This window comes from Polypterus senegalus, chromosome 12 (genome assembly GCF_016835505.1).
Source record: "Polypterus senegalus isolate Bchr_013 chromosome 12, ASM1683550v1, whole genome shotgun sequence".
In the NCBI taxonomy this organism is placed as follows: Eukaryota; Metazoa; Chordata; class Cladistia; order Polypteriformes; family Polypteridae; genus Polypterus; species Polypterus senegalus.
The window spans coordinates 7,238,524-7,259,596 of record NC_053165.1 but is presented as its reverse complement, the minus strand read 5'-3'; the positions used below and the strand labels follow the sequence as shown (position 1 = coordinate 7,259,596).

Below are 21,073 nucleotides of genomic sequence, written 5' to 3'. Positions count from 1 at the left end.
CGGGATGAACTGGCAGCGGTGGCATAGCTAGGGGTAGGGCAGAGGGGGCAGTTCGCACATTTTTGGGGGTGGCGTTATTGGCCAAAAGGCTCAATTCGTATGTAAGCAGCAGGGTTCGGAAAAATATCACTCATGAATGAAAAAAGGAAAATTCTCTTATTTTTTTATCCAGAAAGTCTTCAAAAATCATTTTCAGACTGTCCTTCTGTGACGGCATCAGACACAGCAGTTGACATTTATGAGGCAATAAGAAAAATAAACAGAAAACATTACACCGATAAGAATTTCTAAGAAGATAAACTAAGAACTAATAGATAGATAGAACTAATTTATAATTCTGTTTCGTTATCACTCCAAATGCGTTCTTGCTCATCCCCACCTATCACTTGTACACTACACTGGTTCTGGTTTTCACAGCATAATGATAGATAGATAGATAGATAGATAGATAGATAGATAGATAGATAGATAGATAGATAGATAGATAGATAGATAGATAGATAGATATGAAAGGCACTATATGATAGATAGATAGATAGATAGATAGATAGATAGATAGATAGATAGATAGATAGATAGATAGATATGAAAGGCACTATATGATAGATAGATAGATAGATAGATAGATAGATAGATAGATAGATAGATAGATAGATAGATATGAAAGGCACTATATGCTAGATAGATAGATAGATAGATAGATAGATAGATAGATAGATAGATAGATAGATAGATAGATATGAAAGGCACTATATGATAGATAGATAGATAGATAGATAGATAGATAGATAGATAGATAGATAGATAGATAGATAGATATGAAAGGCACTATATGATAGATAGATAGAGCCCAAACAGGCTTAGTTTCAGGTGGGTGACATCTTTTGAAGTGCTGGTGAGATTAAAGAGTGATAACAATGCAGGTATAGCAGACAATAACTTTGTATAATGTTAACGTTTACCCCCCCGGGTGGAATTGAAGAGTCACATAGTGTGGGGTCTCCTCAGTCTGTCAGTGGAGCAGGATGGTGACAGTAGTCTGTCGCTGAAGCAGCTCCTCTGTCTGAAGATGATCCTGTTCAGTGGATGCAGTGGATTCTCCATGATTGACAGGAGTCTGCTCAGCGCCCGTCGCTCTGCCACGGATGTCAAACTGTCCAGCTTTATTCCTACAATAGAGCCTGCCTTCCTCACCAGTTTGTCCAGGCGTGAGGCGTCCCTCTTCTTTATACTGCCTCCCCAGCACACCACCGTGTAGAAGAGGGCGCTTGCCACCATCGTCTGATAGAACATCTGTAACATCTTATTGCAGATGTTGAAGAACACCAGCCTTCTAAGTAAGTATAGTCGGCTCTGTCATCTCTTGCACAGACCATCAGTGTTGGCAGTCCAGTCCAGTTTATCATCCAGCTGCACTCCCAGGTATTTACAGGTCTGAACCTCTGATGATCACGGGGTCCACGAGGTGCCTGGGCCTCCTAAAATCCACCACCAGCTCCTTGGGTTTGCTGGTGTTCAGTTGCAGGTGGTTTGAGTCGCACCATTTAACAAAGTCTTTGATTAGGTTCCTATACTCCTCCTCCTGCCCACTCCTGATGCAGCCCACCATAGCAGTGTCATCAGCAAACATTTGCACGTGGAAGGACTCCGAGTTGTATATGACAGCCCACTTGGAGTTTGCCAAATGGCACTTAACACTAGAATTCCCGAAGCCTACGAAAAAACTTGAAAAAATTCCCTCACACCACTCCATTAGCGTCTTTTGTTTTGTAACTGTTGTCGATCGGTACAAGCAGCCAGCAGCCTGCTATCCCACAACCCCCCAATGGAGCGGAAGTGGAAAAGAAGATTCTCAGAGCTCAAGTCTCTTTATCGTGGTGTGAGGTGCCAGAAGTTGTATCAACAACAACAGCAGCATTTATTTCTATAGCTGATTTTCATACAAATAATGTAGATCAAATGGCCAGGGATGATAATAATAAATTGCTATCTGGAACGCGTGAATTTCATGTATGTTCCGTTTCTATAACGATCTGTGTCAGTGTAGGGTGACAGGAAACGCGAGAAATGTTGAACATATAACTAAAACAGAAACATTTTTTCAAGTTACAGTACTAACAACAAAATTTTGACAATGAAGTGTATAATGTGTGAAGACTGAAGTCCAAATATCAAATAAGCACTTTCACAAAAGACACAGATATAACAAAACAAGTGTGCGTTTATACACGGATATAACCAAAGAAAAAGAAATTGGATTCATCAGAATTGGGTGATGTTAAGAGTGGTGACCAGAAGGGGGCAGTGTTGGGTCCGCTGCTATTTTTAATATAAATAAATGATTGAGATAGGAATATAAGGAACAAGCTGGTTAAGTTTGCAGATGATACCAAGATAGGTGGATTAGCAGATAATTTGGAATCCGTTATATCATTACAGAAGGACTTGGACAGCAGACAGGCTTGGGCAGATTTGTGGAATATGAGATTTAATGTCAGTAAATGTAAAGAATTACATATAGGAAGTAAAAATGTGAGGTTTGAATACACAAAGGGCGGTCAGAAGATCGAGAGTCCACCTTATGAGAAGGATTTAGGAGTCGTAGTGGACTCTAAGATAATGACTTCCCAACAGTGTTCAGAAGACATTAAGAAGGCTAACAGACTGCCAGGTTATATAGCGCCTTGATGTGTGGAGTACAAGTCACAGGAGGTTCTGCTCAGGCTTTATAACACACTGGTGAGGCCTCATCTGGAGTCCTGGGTGCAGTTTGGGTCTCCTTAAAGACATGAAAGCACTGGAGAAAGTCCAGAGAAGAGCGACGAGGCTGATTCAGGGCTACAGGGGATGAGTTATGAGGAAAGATTCAAAGAGCTGAGCCTTAAGGAGATGAAGAGGAGACCTGAGTGAAGTGTTTAAAATGATGAAGGGAATTAGTGCAGTGGATCGAGACTGTGACTTTAAAATGAGATGAAATTGAAAGTCCGCCTTATGAGAAGGATTTAGGAGTCGTAGTGGACTCTAAGCTATCGACTTCCCAACAGTGTTCAGAAGCCATTAAGAAGGCTAACAGAATGTCAGGTTATATAGCGCCTTGACATGTGGAGTACAAGTCACAGGAGGTTCTGCTCAGGTCTTTATAACACACTGGTGAGGCCTCATCTGGAGTCCTGGGTGTAGTTTGGGTCTCCATAAAGACATAGCAGCACAAGAGAAGGTCCAGAGAAGAGTGACGAGGCTGATTCAGGGGCTACAGGGGATGAGTTAAGAGGAAAGATTAAAAGAGCTGAGCCTTTACAGGAGATGAAGAGGAGACCTGAGTGAAGTGTTTAAAATGATGAAGGGAATTAGTCCAGCGGATCGAGACGGTGACTTTACAATGAGGTCATCAAGAACACGGGGACACAGCTGGAAACTTGTGAAGGGGAAATTACACACAAACATTAGGAAGTTTTTCTTTGCTCAAAGAACGATAAGACACTTGGAATGAGTTACCAAGTAGTGTCGTGGACAGCAGGACTTTAGGAACTTCAATGTTTTTTTGAAGAAATAAGTGAACAGGACTGGCGAGCTTTGTGGGGCTGAATGGCCTGCCCTTGTCCAGATTGTTCTAATGTTCTAATGAACCGGACTCTGACTTGTCAGACTCCATTTTTGATTTGGAGATCAAAAACAAAAGAGAGGTGCCGGCATCAACTGATCGTGGTGCGGAACACATTAGTTGTACAGCTGATGCACCTACGGGAACGCTAGCCTGGGAGGACCGCTGCTTACCGAATTGTTTGGCACTGAGACTGCCACCACCGCACGAAAACAGTCAGCCGGCTGGCCCGCCATGCATTGGCCGACTGGCCGTCAAGCCCGAGATGGCCAACAGGCGCCAACAGCAACCACAGCACGCAGCAACAGACGTTTTATGTTGATATCCAGTATTGTGTAACCCCACTGCTTTCTGTACTTTTCAGAAAACTGAGTTTCTTGGAAAAAATATTCAGCCCTCAAAGAAGAGTTTGTGTGAAATGGCTGGTTTACTGTGTCTAACCTAACTGATATTTTTATGCATGTACAGTACACCGCGTCATTTATATTATTGCTGCAAGCTGGTGAAGTGCAGTGCGACGCACAAGTCGAAATCAATGTGGACGGAATGGAAAGTCGTCCCCGGTTTGGTACTGGCACTGGCACAGCACACCCCACGACGTGACGTGTCGAAAGTTTCCAAGAAACGAGCGCACAGACTGAACTCAGCAGTGCATCCCTGACAAGCCCCCCTTATGGAGCAGCTCATCAAATGATTGATTTACTGATTGATGGCCTGACTAATTGATTCAATAGTGGCCTGACTGACTCACTGACTAATTATCTGATGGATTATTGACCCGACCCCCTTAAGGGGATAAGGAAAGTGAAAGAGAGAAAATGGAGAGGTGAAAAGCTCCTCAGCTGTCCTCAGAGTCGTCACCCTTAGGGAAAAAGAGGCTGCAATGTGCCGAGATATCGAGAACGAACTGAACACGTCAAGCAGGACGCCTGTGCCACCTGCCCCATGGACTTGCATCCTGTGTTGTTTCTGCACGATAGGACAGGCTCGGGCCCCCTGCAACTTTGCATTGGAAAAAATGAAAGGTCTGGGAGCGCCAACGGGACGTAAACCCGCCATGTTCACCGGCAGTGACTGGCAATCAAAAACGGCTTCTTCACCGGAAGCTCCTTCAGATGCCGAAAAGGGTTCACCTTCAGAGGAGGACGTACTCAGGACTGGACCTGATTTCTCCCTCTGTTGCCCCCTAGTCTGCCCCTGGCCACTCCTGTTAAGTACATCTGGCCGTGGGACCCCCCAGAGAGTTGGGTTTCAAAGTGGAACAAGGGGCTACACTTTTTTGAGGGTGGTGGGGGATTTGGCTGACGCTCTAAAAAATAATTCTATTCTAATTCTGAACCTTCCGTATGCAGACTCCATATCTCATTGCACTGCAGTGTTCACATTACAAATAATTCATTAAACAAGCATTTGGCTTATACAGTAGTGGCCCAGAATTTTGACTGGGACACAAATGTTGTGTTTTGCCAGATTCGTGGCTTCAGTTTTTGCGGTGGCAATTCCCATCCTTTTTATGTGATTGTGCAGAGTGATCAGACGTAGATGAAGAGCTTCATTAGCATCTTAAGGTCACTTTATCACACTTACGCTGGCCCTGGCACAAAATGATCGGCTAAAAGTGTCCATCAAGTGCCAGGCCCATCTCCTCCTGAGGGGTCCTGGTGCCACCCGTGCAGAGCTGCCTCAGTATTAGCAGCAGGTGGCTGTAAAGGGGGAAGACGACTTTTGGGTAGCAGCCTTGTGTCAAAGAAGCCACCTCTTTCAAAGAAAAACATCAAGGACCTCAAGTCAAAGGACTGGACAGCAGGAGACTGTAAGGGCCAAGTTCTTTTTTCGGATGAATCCTCCTTCCGACTGGTTTGGAACATCCAGAAAATCAATTGTCCAGAAGAAGTGAACGCCACTGTGAGTCCGGTGTCACTGGGCCAGCAGTGAAGCATCCTGAGACCATCCACGTGTGGAGTTCCTGCTTATCCAAGGGAGAGCGGGCCCCCCTCAGAACACGGCCATGAATAAAGAATGCCATCAAAACGTCCTACGAAAGAAACTTCTCCCAGAAATTTAGCCACAATTTGGTGATGATTTGTGTAATTTTCCAGCATGAAGGAGTCACCACGGCACAAGGCAAAAGTGATAACCAAGTGGGTCAGAGATCAGAACATGGAAATTTTGGAGCAGGAAACTCCGCAGATCTTAATCCCTGCGGTCGAGTCTCAAAAAGTGGGTGGACAAGCAGAAACCCAACAAAGCAGTAAAAAGGCGAGAATGGACCACCGTCAGTCAGGATTTGGCCAGGAAGCGGATATCCGGAATACCAGGGCAATGTGCAGAAGTTATGAAGAAGAAGAAGGGACAGCACTCTCGATACTGACTCTTTACATAAATTGGAAGTGATTGCCAATAAAAGCCTTTGAAACTTATGAAATGCTCAGAATCATTCTTCAGTATATCATAGAAACATAAAACAAAATAAGAACATGAAAATGCCGAAGCAGCAAAGTTTTCCAAACGCAACACTTGTGTCACGGCCAAAACGTTTAGCCGCTGCTGTACATGAAAATTGGAAAAACACAAAAAGCAAGCAAACCTCCCCTGTTCAAATTCCCAACAAGACATTTATTTGAGCGCAGTAAGAGTTCAGTACTTAACAATTTAAAGGAATACGCCACCCAAAAATAACGTTTTTAAAAAATCTGCTACTTACTCCATGTAGCTGGTCGTAATGGCCAAGAAAAATGGTCTAATGTTGTGTTTTGGAGCAGACCGGAGACAGGACAGTTCTGGTGGATTGGAACCCAATGGTGACCAAAGCCGGACGACAGCAAACAATATTAAAAAAATGTCCATTTGGGAATCTTAATCTCTTAATCCACATGTCAAGTCATCCAGTCGTATGCTCACAATGGGAAAACACGTGATTTTAAATTTTTTTTTTGGTTCAAATCTTGTTAAATAAATAACTTTACAAAATGAAAGTAGTCCACAAACCAGAAGCTAATTCAAAAGCACTCAAACTTTTGAAACTGATGACCCGCCTCTCCCCCTCATTCATTGGTCAAGAGTCCTGTCTTCATCTTAAAAAGTGCAATTTGCCATTGAACGTTAATAGCAGCTGTCCAGTGTTGGTCACCGTCGGCTCCCGTTCTTTCAGAATCTTTGTCATCTCCATTCTGCTATGAACTTGATGTTACAAAGCTCAACGAGAGTCTGGCAATTATCCAAAAATGTCCATGGGATTTACCGTTAAACCCCAGCTACATCTTAGGGGGTCTTTGTAAGGTTTATTTTCAGAAAAATGCTCCGATGCACAAAAGCAAGCTCCGTGGAGCACAAAAGGCAAAAGGATTTGTCTGTAACAACTGTGGAAGCTAGAGGGCGCTCTTGCCCCATGAAACCCAACAGACAGATGCTCCGGACACAAGTTTAAAAGCACCAAGCACAATTTTACTTCTTTTCTCAAATAACGTGCACAAAACACCACAATTCTCAATAATCACAATACTCCAATTCTCCACCCGGCAACTCCGTCACACTCCCTCCCAACTCCGGCTCTCTTGCTGGGTCTCTCATAGTCTTTTATCTCAGCGTTTCTCAACCTTTACGTATTTGCGACCCGAGTTTTCATAACAGTTTTAATCGCGGCCCCCTAATGTTTTTTTGAAAGGAGCCCACTAATACCAATTTGTTCTTTTTTAATTAATGATATATCATAGATGCATATTTTATTATAACTTTTATCGACATTTATCTAACTCTATATTTATTTTTCTTGTATCAGAATGTAGTTTAAATTAATTTGTTTTGGTTTCAATAGATGTATTTTTCATATTTTTGATTCTTGTTTACTTTTTTTTCACATCTTCACGCCCCCCTAAGGGGGCCCGCCCCACAGATTGAGAACCACTGCTTTATATAGTCCTTGACCCGGAAGTGCTCTTGTCCTTCTGTCCATGTAATTCATTAGCACTTCCGGGTCAGATGGAGACTTGTATTTTTCTTCAGCCCAGAAGTACTTCTGTTCTTCCGTTCCCAGGATTAGGGAGTACCTCCGGGCTATTATGGGAAATAAAAATCCCTGCGTCTCCATTCAGCGTTACACGGCGGCACCCATGGCACTCAGAAGGCCTGTGAAGCCAAACTCCATCTCCCATGGTGCCCTGCGGGAATCCGGGGCACCTCTAAGCTGCAGGGAAGTCTCCATCTAGCGTCCTGGATGTGTCAGCAGGGTTGAGCTGCCGGCCGTCCATCACACAATGAAGGAAAGTCTCGACACGAAATCCAAGGTGAAGTTAAAAAACACACCAAAGTGGCCAAAACTTTAGAAATTCCCAATAAGCACGGGACACAGCAAAATGTCAAGGAACCCTCACCACTCCCTAGTGCATTCAAATGAACCTCAAGGGACTATGGGATACCCTCTGCCACTATACCCTGTAGTGATGGGCAGGTGGCCCCGCCTCTTGCGGAGCCACCCACAAAACTCACACTGACATTAAGAAACTAAACAATTAACCCTGTTGCTAACGACGACTATGGACAAAATAAAAACAACAACAGCATTTGCACCCCAGCCCGGGACCCTGGCTGAAGCATAACAACAATAAGATGAAACATATTTCTTATACATGGGGCAAGTCACATATGAGAAAAGCATCCCTTTTGGACGGAGTGCCCCCTTGAGCAGGACATTGTGATTCTCCACTGTCTGTGACAATTAACAAGAAGATTAAAACTTTCACTCTGCCATCACTACAAACCGCACAGGGTAAGTCATCTATAAGAAAATGTCACTTTTGGGTTGAATATTTATTTAAGATAAAAAAAAAAAAAATGGTGGCACTTCAAAACATTTCGATTCCTGCAGGTGGTACGCCAAGATAAAGGGTTGCGTACCCCTGCCTAGAGATGTCACATGCTACTTGTTGACATTTTTATTTGCTTTGAGTATTTGGCCTCCTGTTGTCCAAAATCCAACTGTGTGACTGCCATTAACAGACACCAACATCCAGGACCAGGCCCAGCTTGGCAGCATTGGCTTTGCATTGGTGGGAGGCCCTGCCCCAGTGGCACAACATTTTGAGGTTGACTTAAAAACATTTGGGAGCCCCTGCCCTGGAGTTGCCCCCTCTCTGCTTCTCCCACAATGACCCCCCTACAATACAATACAATACAATTTATTTTTGTGTAGCTCAAAATCACCCAAGAAGTGCCACAATGGGCTTTACCAGGCCCTGCCTCTTGACAGCCCCCCAGCCTTGACGCTCTAAAAAGACAAGAAAATACCTCATAAGGGAAAAAAATGGAAGAAACCTCCGGAAAGGCAGTTTCAAAGAGAGGTGGGCTGGGTGTGCAGTGGGTGTCAAAAAGAAGCCTTCGTCATTTGTGAGAAAGGGGAAGGACATGAAGGCCACCATCTCGGACAGGCAAGTGGAACAGTTCCCTTAGAGCAGAATGAAGCTCAGCTACGCGTGCCACCATTACATTTTACTTCAAAGATTTGTTTTCCCCCATTATTTAGAAGACACAAGACAAGCTTTCCTACCTGCAAGGAGATAGTCAGGGACGTGCCTTGAAAGTGCTTCTCCACGACGTCTGCCACCTTCTGCGTGGTTTTGAATAAATCGGCAACCTCATCGGGACGGAGATCACGAAAACGCTCCACCGGCCTCAGTGGGCACACCAGCACATCTGACATTGGACCGATCAAGGAAAAAAAAAACAAAATTGGCAGAGGGCGGCCCAGGAAACACGGCAACGAGATGAACGCAGGCGCCCCACCGGGATGGCTATGGGTCATGACGAATAGGAAAAGACTGGTAAATAATTGAACAAAGTAAAAATAACACATTAATCAATCAGCAAAAAAAAAAGGAATCATTAAATATTTAAGGAAAGGGAAACAAAAAACGTCCTAAACAGTCATTAACAATTACAAAATGAGAGGAGAGCCAGATTTATAAAAAAATAAATACATAAATGAATGCAATAATAAACAGAAGAAAAAAAGTTGACTTTAGCTTGGTGTCTGTGGGTATGTTTGGGAAATCAAAACTTATTTTCTTGTGGGGAAAATCATGGCAGTGTAGAGCTCCTGGCTAACGATGTCCCAGCAACGACAGGACATTCTAGAAGAAGCAGATTCCAAAATATCCCCCTAAACACAGAGCCCTGCATACAAGGATAACTTCCCAAATGTGAACTAGGAGTCTCCCAAAATTTCCAAAAATGGGGGTCATAAAGCCAAATTCTGGATAGACACAAGGGCAACACAGAATCTTTATGAAAATAGAAAAGTTTATTTAACAAAAAATGCTTATAACAAGAATGAAGCTCCAAAGAGCACAAAAGGCACAATGGAGTTGGCTAAAAGAAAAGACAATCCAGGCAAACAAGGTCCCGATACAAAAAGAAAAAAGAGAAAAACCGAACAATAAGGGTCTGAAATCCAACAAATCAAAGAAACACAAGAACACTCCTCACCTCCCTAGCGTGTCTGACATGAACGAGGGGGACCCTCTGGATTTATAGGGCAGTTCATTGGTGGTGATTGGCAGGCGGCTCCACCCACAAAACACAAGGTGCATAACAAAGACAGACAATACACAGAGAAACCAAGCAATACCCTCAGACTAATAAAATAGAATAATAGTAATATCAAATCTATACTGATAAAAGGCAAAGCCCTCACTCACTCACTGACTCATCACTAATTCTCCAACTTCCCATGTAGGTTGAAGGCTGAAATTTGGCAGGCTCATTCCTTACAGCTTACTTACAAAAGTTGGGCAGGTTTCATTTCGAAATTCTACAGAACGGTCATAACTGGAACCTATTTTTTCGTCCATATACTATAATAGACGTCTGCTCGATGGCCGTGGGAGGCGGAGTTACATATATATATTTGTGTGTGTATGTATATATATATATATATGTATTTGTGTGTATATATGTGTGTGTATGTATAAGTATGTGTGGATATGTAGATATGTATATATATATGTATATATATGTGGATGTATATATGTGTGTGTGTATATACTGTATATATGTGTATATTTGTATATGTATGGATATGTATATATATGTTTACGTGTGTGTATGTATATACAGTATATATATATATATATTGTAAAGGACCGAGGAGACAGTAGCAAGGGTTGGGGTTTTCCGGCCCCGTATATTGTACAACACAAACAAAAACTGGTCAAAATTATAAACAAAACAGTTCATATGCGCGCCGACTCCTGGCGTCGCGCCATTTTATTGGGGAGGAGCCGGAAGTGGAGGAATGCGGGAAGGACCGCAAGGGAGGATGGGAAGGATGACGTCAGGGCAAGATGGCGGAGGAAGGGCGGAAGTATCGCACTGCGGTCAATCCAGGCCTATGGTGCAGGAAGGTCTTTCTTTCTATGAGGAAGCAGAGGGAGAAAGTTAATACCCCACCATTCCCTGGCGGCGAATGGTTTCCCAGGTGCTATCGAATCAATCCGCTGCCTCCTACTGGCGTGCGTGACACGATCCCCCCCTTAGCCCAGGACCGTCAGGTCGGGCGGACCTAACCGAGAGGTCGTGAATACGAGAGAGGGCATCGGCATTGGCCTGAAGGGTGCCCGCCGATAAGTGACAGTGAACTTATACGGCTGTAAGTCCAGGAACCACCTGGTGACCCGCGGATTCGACTCTTTGTGTAGGGACATCCACTGAAGTGCAGCGTGATCAGTCACCAGAGCGAATTCGCGACCCAGCAGGTAGTACCGGAGGTGGGTCACTGCCCACTTAATGGCCAAGGCCTCCCTCTCCACTGCGCGTGCCGGTCTCCCGGTCCATCAGTTTCCGCTAAGGTACATCACAGGGTGCTCGACACCATCGACGCTTTGGCTCAGCACGGCACCCAGGCCTGTGTCCGAAGCGCCGGTCTGGAGAATAAACGGGAGCCCAAAATCGGGCGTCCGTAACACAGGTGCCGGCGTTAGGGCCTTCTTTAGGTCACTGAACGCGTGTTCTGCTTTGTCGGTCCACACCACGTATAGGGGCGCCCTTTTGTCAGGTCAGTCAAGGGTGCTGCTCTTTCGAGAAACGGGAACAAACCGGCGGTAGTAACCCGCAAGCCCCAAGAAAGCCTGCACCTGTTTCTTGGTACTGGACGGGCCATTCTAAGATGTCTTTAACTTTGGAGCTCTGTGGCCGCACCTGTCCTTGTCCCACGAGGTAGCCTAAATATTTGGCCTCCTTTAATCCAAAAAAACACTTCCGGGGGTTTATGCGGAGGCCGGCTTTAGCCAGTGTTCGGAGGACAGCTGCGACCTGCAGTAGATGCTCCTCCCAGGTGCCGGAATAGATGACAACGTCATCCAGGTAAGCGGCGCTATAGGACTGGTGGGGCTTCAGCACTCTATCTACCAGACGCTGGAAGGTCGCCGGGGCCCGTGCAGCCCAAATGGGAGGACCTTGTACTGCCAGTGCCCGCTAGGGGTGCTAAAGGCCGTTTTCTCCTTTGCGGATGCCGTTAAAGGAATTTGCCAATACCCTTTTGTCATGTCAAGGGTAGTCAGATATCGAGCCGCACTCCAGCCGCCAAGGAGGTCGCCAATGCGGGCATGGGGTAGGCATCGAACTTGGAGATCTGATTCAGACGCCTAAAGTCATTACAGAACCTCCAGGAGCCGCCTGGCTTGGAGACGAGGACAATAGGGCTGGACCAGGGACTATGGCTCTCTTCAATTATGTCCATGTCCAACATACGTTTCACCTCCAGTTCGACCTCTGCGCGCTTTGCCTCCGGAGTCGGTAGGGCCTCTCCCGGACGATTACCCCGGCTCCGTGACTATATCGCGGCTCAATCAGCGGTCCGCCGGGTGACTCGCTCACTACCTCGGGATGGCTCGGAGTGTTTGGGCTAACTCCTGCCGCTGCTTGGGGTCAGCTCTTCGCCGAGGTTAAGGGCAGTTGTGCTTGTAAAAGGGAGAGTGACCTACGGAGCTGGGAGCTCCTCTCTATCTCCAGGGCTTTAACAGGTTGACATGATAGATCCTCTCACCGGTCGACGCATTGGGCTGTTTCACCAAATAGTCGACGAGTCCTTTTCTCTCCTTAACCTCGTAAGGCCCTTGCCAGTGAGCGAGCAGCTTCGAGTGGGAGGTCGGGACGAGCACCATAACTCGGTCCCCCGGGCGGAACTCCCTGAGGACGGAGTTGCGGTTGTAACACCGGCCTGCGCTGCTTGCGCACGAGTCACGTGCTCTTTTAGGAGGGGCCTGATCTTTGTGAGTCGGTCGCGCAGTTGCGCACGCACTCAAAATGTTAGAGGAGGGAAGAGCCTCGCCTCCCAGCCTTCTTTTAGGATGTCGAGGATTCCCCGGGTTGTCGCCCGTATAGTAATTCAAAGGGGAGAAGCCTGTAGAGGCCTGGGGTCTCCCGGTAGGCAAAAAGCACGAGCGGGAGGAGCTGGTCCCAGTTCCTGCCGTCCGCGCTGACTACCTTGCGGAGCATCTGCTTAAGCGCCTGATTAAATCGCTCACCAACCCGCCAGTTTGCGGGTGATAGACCGACGCTTTCAGGTGCTTTATCTGCAGTAATTTGGCTACCTCCTTGAACGTATCCGAAGTGAAGGGCGTACCCTGGTCCGTGAGGACCTCCTTGGGTATGCCCACGCGTGAAAACAAATTAACCAGTTCCCGTGCGATGCTTTTAGTATTAGCGGAGCGCAGGGGAACCGCCTCTGGGTACCGGGTGGCATAGTCCACCATGACTAGGATATACTTGTGGCCACGGGTTGAGGGCTCCAGGGTCCCACCAAATCGACCCCTATCCTTTCAAAGGGGATGTCCACGAGGGGAATAGGGACTAGAGGAGCACGGTCCCTCCTAGGAATCTGGCGGGTCTGGCACTCCGGACAGGATTGACAGAACCGCCGGACCTCCTCATTGATCCCAGGCCAGTAAAAGACGAGCTTAATCCTCTCCAGTGTTTTTCGCCCCGAGGTGGGCCTAGGAGGTGAGCATGTGCCAACTCGCATATCTCCCGCCGGAAGGTACGCTGAATTAGCAACAACTTCCGCACCTCGCCTCATGGGTAGCCACTCGGTACAACAGATCATTCTCAAGGACAAAGAAGGGTTCCCGCGTGTGGATCCGTCCGCGGTTGAGCTGTTAGGCAGAACGATCGCATTCCGGGCAAAGCGCAGGGAGTCATCATTCCACTGCTCCCTCTTAAAGGAGGCCGGCGTGGACCGAAATTGATGGTCCAGGCGCCGAGAGGGTCTTGGGGCCTGGGCCCGGGGAAGAGTTCCCTGGCTAGTCCCTTCCCCGCGGAATCTTCCGGGTCAAGGTCCGTAGCCACGGAAAGGTCCCCGAGACACCAGCCCATAGGGCCTGCCCTTGTGCACGGCGTGGAGGCCGCGGGGGGTGCCTTTTCCCTCATAACAAGATCCAACGAGGCCCCGAGCGCGAATGGCTTACCGCTGATTCTTTTAGACCAGTCTTGTCCCAGAATCACTGGGAAGGGGGTCAGGTAACACAGCGACCGCCATTTGATTGGTTCCCCCTTCCAGGTGACATAGCAGTGAGCGGAACGATATGACCTAGTCCCCCCATGCACACAGGTGACCAACAAATGCTGTTTTAACCACTGTTGCGGTAAGACAAAACGGCGAGCAACAATGGTAATGTTGCTGCCGGAATCAAACAAAGCCACCACGGCGTGCCCATTTAGCAACACCACTCCCGATTCGACTCGCCAAGGGATGCGGCGGGTACAATACCTCTCCGATGATGTCCAGCTGCAGTCCATAGGCTCCGGGCGATGTGATGGGGCAGTTTGGCAGCAGGTGACCGGTCTCGCCACACTTGAAACAGCGCGGCGGACCGGCCTCTCTCTGGCTCTGGCTGGCGCTTCTGCAGCGCGCCGAGGGGCTCGGGGTGGCCGCCCGTCCCTGCCGGTTCCCGCGAGCAGGCTTTTCTGACCCCCCAAGTCGGAGGACCGCCAACTGACGCTCCAGGACGCCGAGGAGGCCCGACATGTTCTGGTAGGCGTGTCCCCGGACCTGCTGGGCGAGGGAACTGGGCATTGCATTGACCAGGCCTTCACAGGCCACCCGCCGACCACTTTCCGCCCGCCGGGCTCTCTGGCCGTAGCCAGCGCCCATCTTGCCCCAGAACTCAACGCCTGGGCGCGAAGCGGCTTTTCGGGTCAAAGACCCAGTTCCGCCATTCGCCGCCTGCTGGCCCGGCTAATGCCGTAGCGGGCCAGTATTTCGGGCTTGAGGAGGTCGTAATTAGCGCCTCCTCCTCAGGGAGGTCATAATAGGCCGCAGCGCTGGTCCTTCAGGTATGGCGCCAAGATGGACGCCCACTGACCGCTGCCACTGCTCCGGTGGCCGCCCTCTCAAACATGCCCAGGTAGGCATCGACGTCCTCGAAGGGCCCATCGGAACCATAGGATGAGGCGGCTGCCTGGGCGGGTCTGGTCTCGCCCTGGGCTTCCACTAACCTGGCCTTCGTGGCCTCCAGCTCCCGGTGGTGGCGGCTTGCGCAGCTGCAGCCTGGAGCTGGTCATTCATCCTGCAGCACCGTGTTGAGGTCCTGTCCCTCCGTCATTCCGGGATCTCTATCCTGCCGCTACGCCACTTGTAAAGGACCGAGGAGACAGTAGCAAGGGTTGGGGTTTTCCGGCCCCGTATATTGTACAACACAAACAAAAACTGGTCAAAATTATAAACAAAACAGTTCATAATGCGCAACGCCGACTCCTGGCGCCGCGCCATTTTATTGGGGAGGAGCCGGAAGTGGAGGAATGCCGGGAAGGACCGCAAGGGAGGATGGGAAGGGTGACGTCAGGGCAAGATGGCGGAGGAAGGGCGGAAGTATCGCACTGCGGTCAATCCAGGCCTATGGTGCAGGAAGGTCTTTCTTTCTATGAGGAAGCAGAGGGAGAAAGTTAATACCCCGCCATTCCCTGGCGCAAATGGTTTCCCAGGTGCTATCGAATCAATCCGCGGCCTCCTACTCGCGCGTGCGTGACAATATATATATATATATCTATATATGACAGCAACACTCATCACTCACAACAGTGACAAAACAATTACATTGACAATCATGTTACGTTATTTTCAAAATGTTTCCTTTTCTTTTTCATTACTTCTTTAACACACTACTTCTCCTCTGCGAAGCGCGGGTATTTTGCTAGTCTCTAATAGAATTCACAATATTAACATGAACTGAGCAGAATGTCAAATCACAAAAGGGACAACAAAGCACAAGTAAACTCATTCACTCCCAGGCACATTTGAAATGAACCACCAGGAACTGTGGGAGACCCTCTGGCCTCATAGGGCAGAGAGGTCATTTCCTGGTGGTGACTGGTGTGTGGCCCCACCTTTTGGGGGCACCGCCCACAATAACACATGGAATATAACATGGGCTGCATAAATACCCAGATGCAAAGAATGAGGCACATAAACAACGCAAATCAAAGTATCGAAAATGAACGAAAGAGATGCAAGACATGAACTTGTACCCCATGGAACCCTGGCTGAGATGTGAGTGTTCTTCAAACGGGTTGTGGCGTGTCTGTCTCGTTACAAACTCCAGGCTTATCGTTTATCTCCAGCACTTATCTACATATCCTTCAAAAGAGTTTGACCGATGGTCAACGATAACGGCTGTGGAAAGTGTTTCATTTAACTGGGATCATTGCACTCTACTCGGTTAATTCATTGGACGAAGCCTATCAATTTGTAGGATATCTGCACAAGTAGTTTTTGAGATACATTGTTTGTTAATTTTTGCACAAAAAGTTTTTTTTATACACCATTTTTTAAAAATTTGCACGAATAATTTTTGAAATACATCATTTTTTAAACGTTTGCATAAATAGTTTTTGAGAAACACCATTTTTTAAATAATTGCACGAGTAGTTTTTGAGAAACATTTTATTTGTATTTTTGCACAAGAAGTTTTCAGATACATCATTTTTTTTATATTTGCAGCAGAAGTTTTTTTGATACATTTTTTTTTTAATTTGCAGGAATAATTTTTGAGATGCATCTTATTTAATTTATCCACGAGTAGTTTTTGAGATGCATCATTTTTTTAAATATTTGCAGGAGTAGTGTTTGAGATACATTTTTTGTTCATTTATGCACAAGTAGCTTTTGAGACACATCTTTTTTTTTTTTTAATATTTGCACGAGTCATTAATTTCAATATTCACACATTCACGCACTCACACACACAAACACAGACTCAAAAAAGTGTAAGTGAAGACGACGGACAGCTTGCTTGCCCATCAGAGCATATCGTTGATGATGAAGATACACACACAGACACAGACAATCGATCTATAAAGGTGGACGCACACGGAGGTGCTTTAAGAGCCATTAAGCCGCCCGTATCCATCCTCTCCGTCTTTCCAGCGTGTTTACTTCATTTGACCCAACGTGTTGTTGAAGTCGTTCATTTGATTCCATTTCCCGTTTCTCTTTGCACATAATAAATATCATGTAAGTTAAAGTGCTCGACTGCCTATTCTTGTGCAGTGCCATCAGCTGGATTGCCCCGGAGGGTCTTCCACCACATTGATTTCCCGCAGTATTGCTAAAGTGGAAGTGACATGGAAGTGCTGGATGGACCCTTCCCTTCCACTGTAATAACACCCTGTGTCTCTGTCTTATTCTTTGCGATCACAGGAGTCCTCCATCACCAGCACTTTATATCAGGGCAGGGGCCGACAAGCAGCTGTGGCTGCTTACACTTCCCGGGCACGTGCCAGCCGAGCAATCTGTGCTTTCAAGGATTTATTCCGAGGCAGTGAAGCGAAACTGGCGTAACAGCGATATGTCTGAAATGGCATCCTTCAGCTGTGTATGACAGCCTGCCTCCTAAAGCCGCCATCCCTCTTGTGCTATCGCCACTCATTTTCTAAAGCAGTCCATAAGCCGGTGATCACCCGCTTTAAGTGCCCGCTCCTTCAAAGGCTGATTTAGTGAAGACGCCGAAAGTGCAAACACACACCTCATACTGATCCTCCGCCGGCCAGGGATTCCCAGTCTCTGTGCTCTTCCTAGCCCACTAATCCAGTTACCAACGAGCCAAATGTTGAGAAAAAGGGGGGCTGCAAAAACTGACAGTGCTTTTATATAACAGGTGGGTGGCACAGCTGTGTAGGGCATTGCATTGTTGGCACAGCAGCAGGGACCTGCGTTTGAATCGGAGTGGGGATTGCAAGTTCTCCTCCGGGTGCTCCTCTGCCTCCCATATCTGGGTAAACTTGAATGGCTTGGGTGTGGGCATCAGCCTGCCTTGCAATGAATGGACTGGCATCCAGCCCCTCTTAGACGTCACACCCAAAGGCTCCTGTAATGGAATGAGGAGGTTCAGGAAAGGCCTAAATAGATGGAGTGATGCGGAGCAAGCTGACCAGCGCCACGTTTCTCAGCTCTTCTGGTGGTGTGACCCTCTTTTACCTAATGTACATTTCTTTGCGTCCCACCGATGTGATGGGGGAGGTCCTTGCTGATTTGAATGTGATTGTTAAACTGGTGGGTATGGCTGCCCGTCATGGTGAATTGAGCTCAATTGTCCAAAAGCGGTGGATGGCGCATGAGAAACACTGGATTAGTGCGTGCAAGTAAGAACTTCACTGGACTTTTTACATGGAACAATAAGGACCAGATAAACCAATTTTTATAGCGCCTTTCATATCTATCTGGCTCTGCATTATACAGCACATTTCATTTCTGGCCAGTTCTAACTCCAGTTCGGAAATCCTTACACTGGCCAATGGTTAACTTCAAAATCCTCCTTTTAACATATAAAGCATTAAATGGCCGAGGTCCGGCGTACTTGTCTGAGCTTATCACGACTTACAAACCTGAGTGCACATTAAGATGTCAAGATGCCAATCTTCTTAGGATTCCAAGGATTAATAAAATAACAGGGAGGTCGAGCTTTTAGTTACAGGACCCCCTAAACTGTGGAGTGGTCTGCCTGCTACTATAAGAGATGCCCCTTCACTCTCAGGCTGAAGACTCACCACTTCATTTTAGCACACCCTGACAAGAGCTGCTGATTAGCTGTACAGACTGCATCTCTGTTGTTAGTCATTAGCACTAAAACATAAGTAACATGACAGTTAGAATTTGTTACTAACCCTCAGCTATTCTGTTTCTCTTCTCAGTACTCAAATGTGGCACTTGGTGCCTACTGCCCACCGATGCCCCTTCGGTCTCAGTCTTTAAATCCTGGCTGAAGACTCACGACTTCAGTTTAGCACACCCTGACTAGAGCTGCTGATTAACTGTACAGACTGCATCTCTGTTGTCAGTCATTAGCACTAAAACATAAGTAATATGATAGTTAGAATTGGTTACTAACCCTCACCTGTTCTGTTTCTCTTCTCGGTACTCAAATGTGGCACTTGGTGCCCACTGCCCACCGATGCCCCTTCAGTCTCAGCTTTCAAATCCCGGTTGAAGACTCACGACTTCAGTTTAACACCCTGACTAGAGCAGCTGATCAAAGGACAGGGCCTGTTAAAGCCCATTGTGGCACTTCATGTTTGATTTTGTACTATATAAAAATAAATTGTATTGTTTAGGTATATTATTATTATTATATTTTACCAGCACAGTGAAACACCTATTTATTAAAACGAGTCTCTCTGTCTCGATCGTGTTATGCGTTTATGATTCTCAGTCCACTGCATGTGCCTTACATGCCCCTTTCCTTTGTCGTCGGACAGTCCAGCCATGTTGTGGACACCAGACGATGTGTTAGCCGGCTACTCGCCTTTCTTCATCCTCACCCAGTTCTGGACACTGGATGACATTATGCATGAGCACAGGCATGGGCAGCTGACGGGCAGACGTCTTATTGCTTTACGGATATTATCCATCCATCCATTTCTTTAACTCACTTATGCAGGGCAGACCTGCACACCATCAAACACACACACACAAGGGCCAATGTAGCATCGCCAGTTCACTTGGCCTGCACAGCTTTTGGACTGTGGGAAGCACCTGGAAGACACCCGTGGGGAGAACATGCAAACCGAGAGCCTGGAGATCTCGAGTCGCAGACCACCCTTAGGTTAGATCACATCAGAGACCCTGACGTCACGTTGTGTTACGTTTCATTCTGACAGATGGCACTCTTACTCGTATTGTTTAACGCTCTCACCTTTGTCGTACAGGTGTGACAGAGGGTCAGGTATGTAGTACCACCCTGGAACAAGAGAGGGCACTGCCACTAACACTGTCAAGCTCCAAGGAGACCCCCAGTGACCCCATCCCTTCTGGGTCAAGCCCTATAAAGCCAGGCACCCTCCACCCCCCGAACGAGGCTTCTCACTTTGAGTCGAGCCGCGGCAAAGGAAGGGACAAGAATTAAATAGGACGACCCTGTTTTGAACCCCTGGCATTTCTTAAGCTTTCAGCCACACCTTCATGTATTGTAATTAATGGCAAATGATTCTGCTATGTAAGCCATTTTAAAAATTGTAATAGTAAGGCATTCAGTAGGTCTACATCTTTCTTAAAGGGCAGCTATGAAAAAGAAAGCCCTTGTAGATGCCAAGGCCTCTGAGCCTGTTGCTCCCGGGTCGTCTGTGCCCTGAGCGACATGACTGAGTGAGCAGCAGGGGGCGCTCCGTTTTACAGACTTACCTGCCTCCCCTTTTCATTTACTTTACAAAACAATAGGCTTTCCAGGGTCCTGCCATTTAGCGCTTGATTATTCATCCACAGGGCCAAGCAGGCTGACTGAAGTTATGACAAAAAAAGGAAATGGCCACACGGTGACAAAAAAAGGCAAAGTCACAAGAGCCGCCACCTGTTGGAACGCCTGGGAGCAAATGGAGGACTGATTCACAAGTGATGGCAATGAGTGAATTTCAGGTTTCATTAACACATGGCCGTTTTTTCCTGATAATTGCCCACCGTGCTCAGCCCTTAGTTTGGAAATCAGATGGGGGCCACCGTTGTTGTCACTCTTTGTCATGCCAGCCGAGGGTCACGTAAAGGCCAGCCTCTCGCCAGGCAGCCAGTCAGTAATTGCTCCGACAAGACCTTCACTCTGCTCGCATTACTGTGATTGGCCGCCTTGTCTCTGCTAGTTAATCACGTTTCACTCTTTAATATTTATTTAGCGCTCTCGCCCGCGTACACAGTGTACCAGCTGTTCCACATTGTAGCGTTCAGATGAAGAACGCGCGCCGTATTGTCGGTGACACCGGTGGCCTTCACTTTGACAAAAAGCCATCGGTTGCGATGGAAGCTGCCATCCTTGAGCCCCACCTGCAGCAGATGCTGTGAAATGCCTGGTTAACACTGGCCTGGCATGTGGTGGGTCACATCACATAATGGGTGGCACCACGAGGGAGGAGGCATGGAGCCTCTTCTCATCTGCGGCTTTGGTAACTCGGCTTTACAAGCGTTTTTGGCTCCTGGCTTTTCCCTGCTTGGACAACGAGTTT

The 21,073-nt window shown here is 47.1% G+C and overlaps 1 protein-coding gene across 3 annotated transcripts in view; it reads right to left on the bottom strand.

Annotated features, from left to right (window-relative positions):
* The window catches only part of fhit (fragile histidine triad diadenosine triphosphatase), a 1,101,949-nt gene that overhangs the window by 194,395 nt on the left and 886,481 nt on the right, over window positions 1-21,073 (bottom strand). For all 3 annotated transcript variants that reach the window (XM_039772389.1, XM_039772390.1, XM_039772391.1), the window contains one exon: window positions 9,144-9,289. In XM_039772389.1, the coding sequence (XP_039628323.1) occupies window positions 9,144-9,289 (146 nt within the window). The remainder of the gene's footprint in view (window positions 1-9,143; window positions 9,290-21,073) is intronic.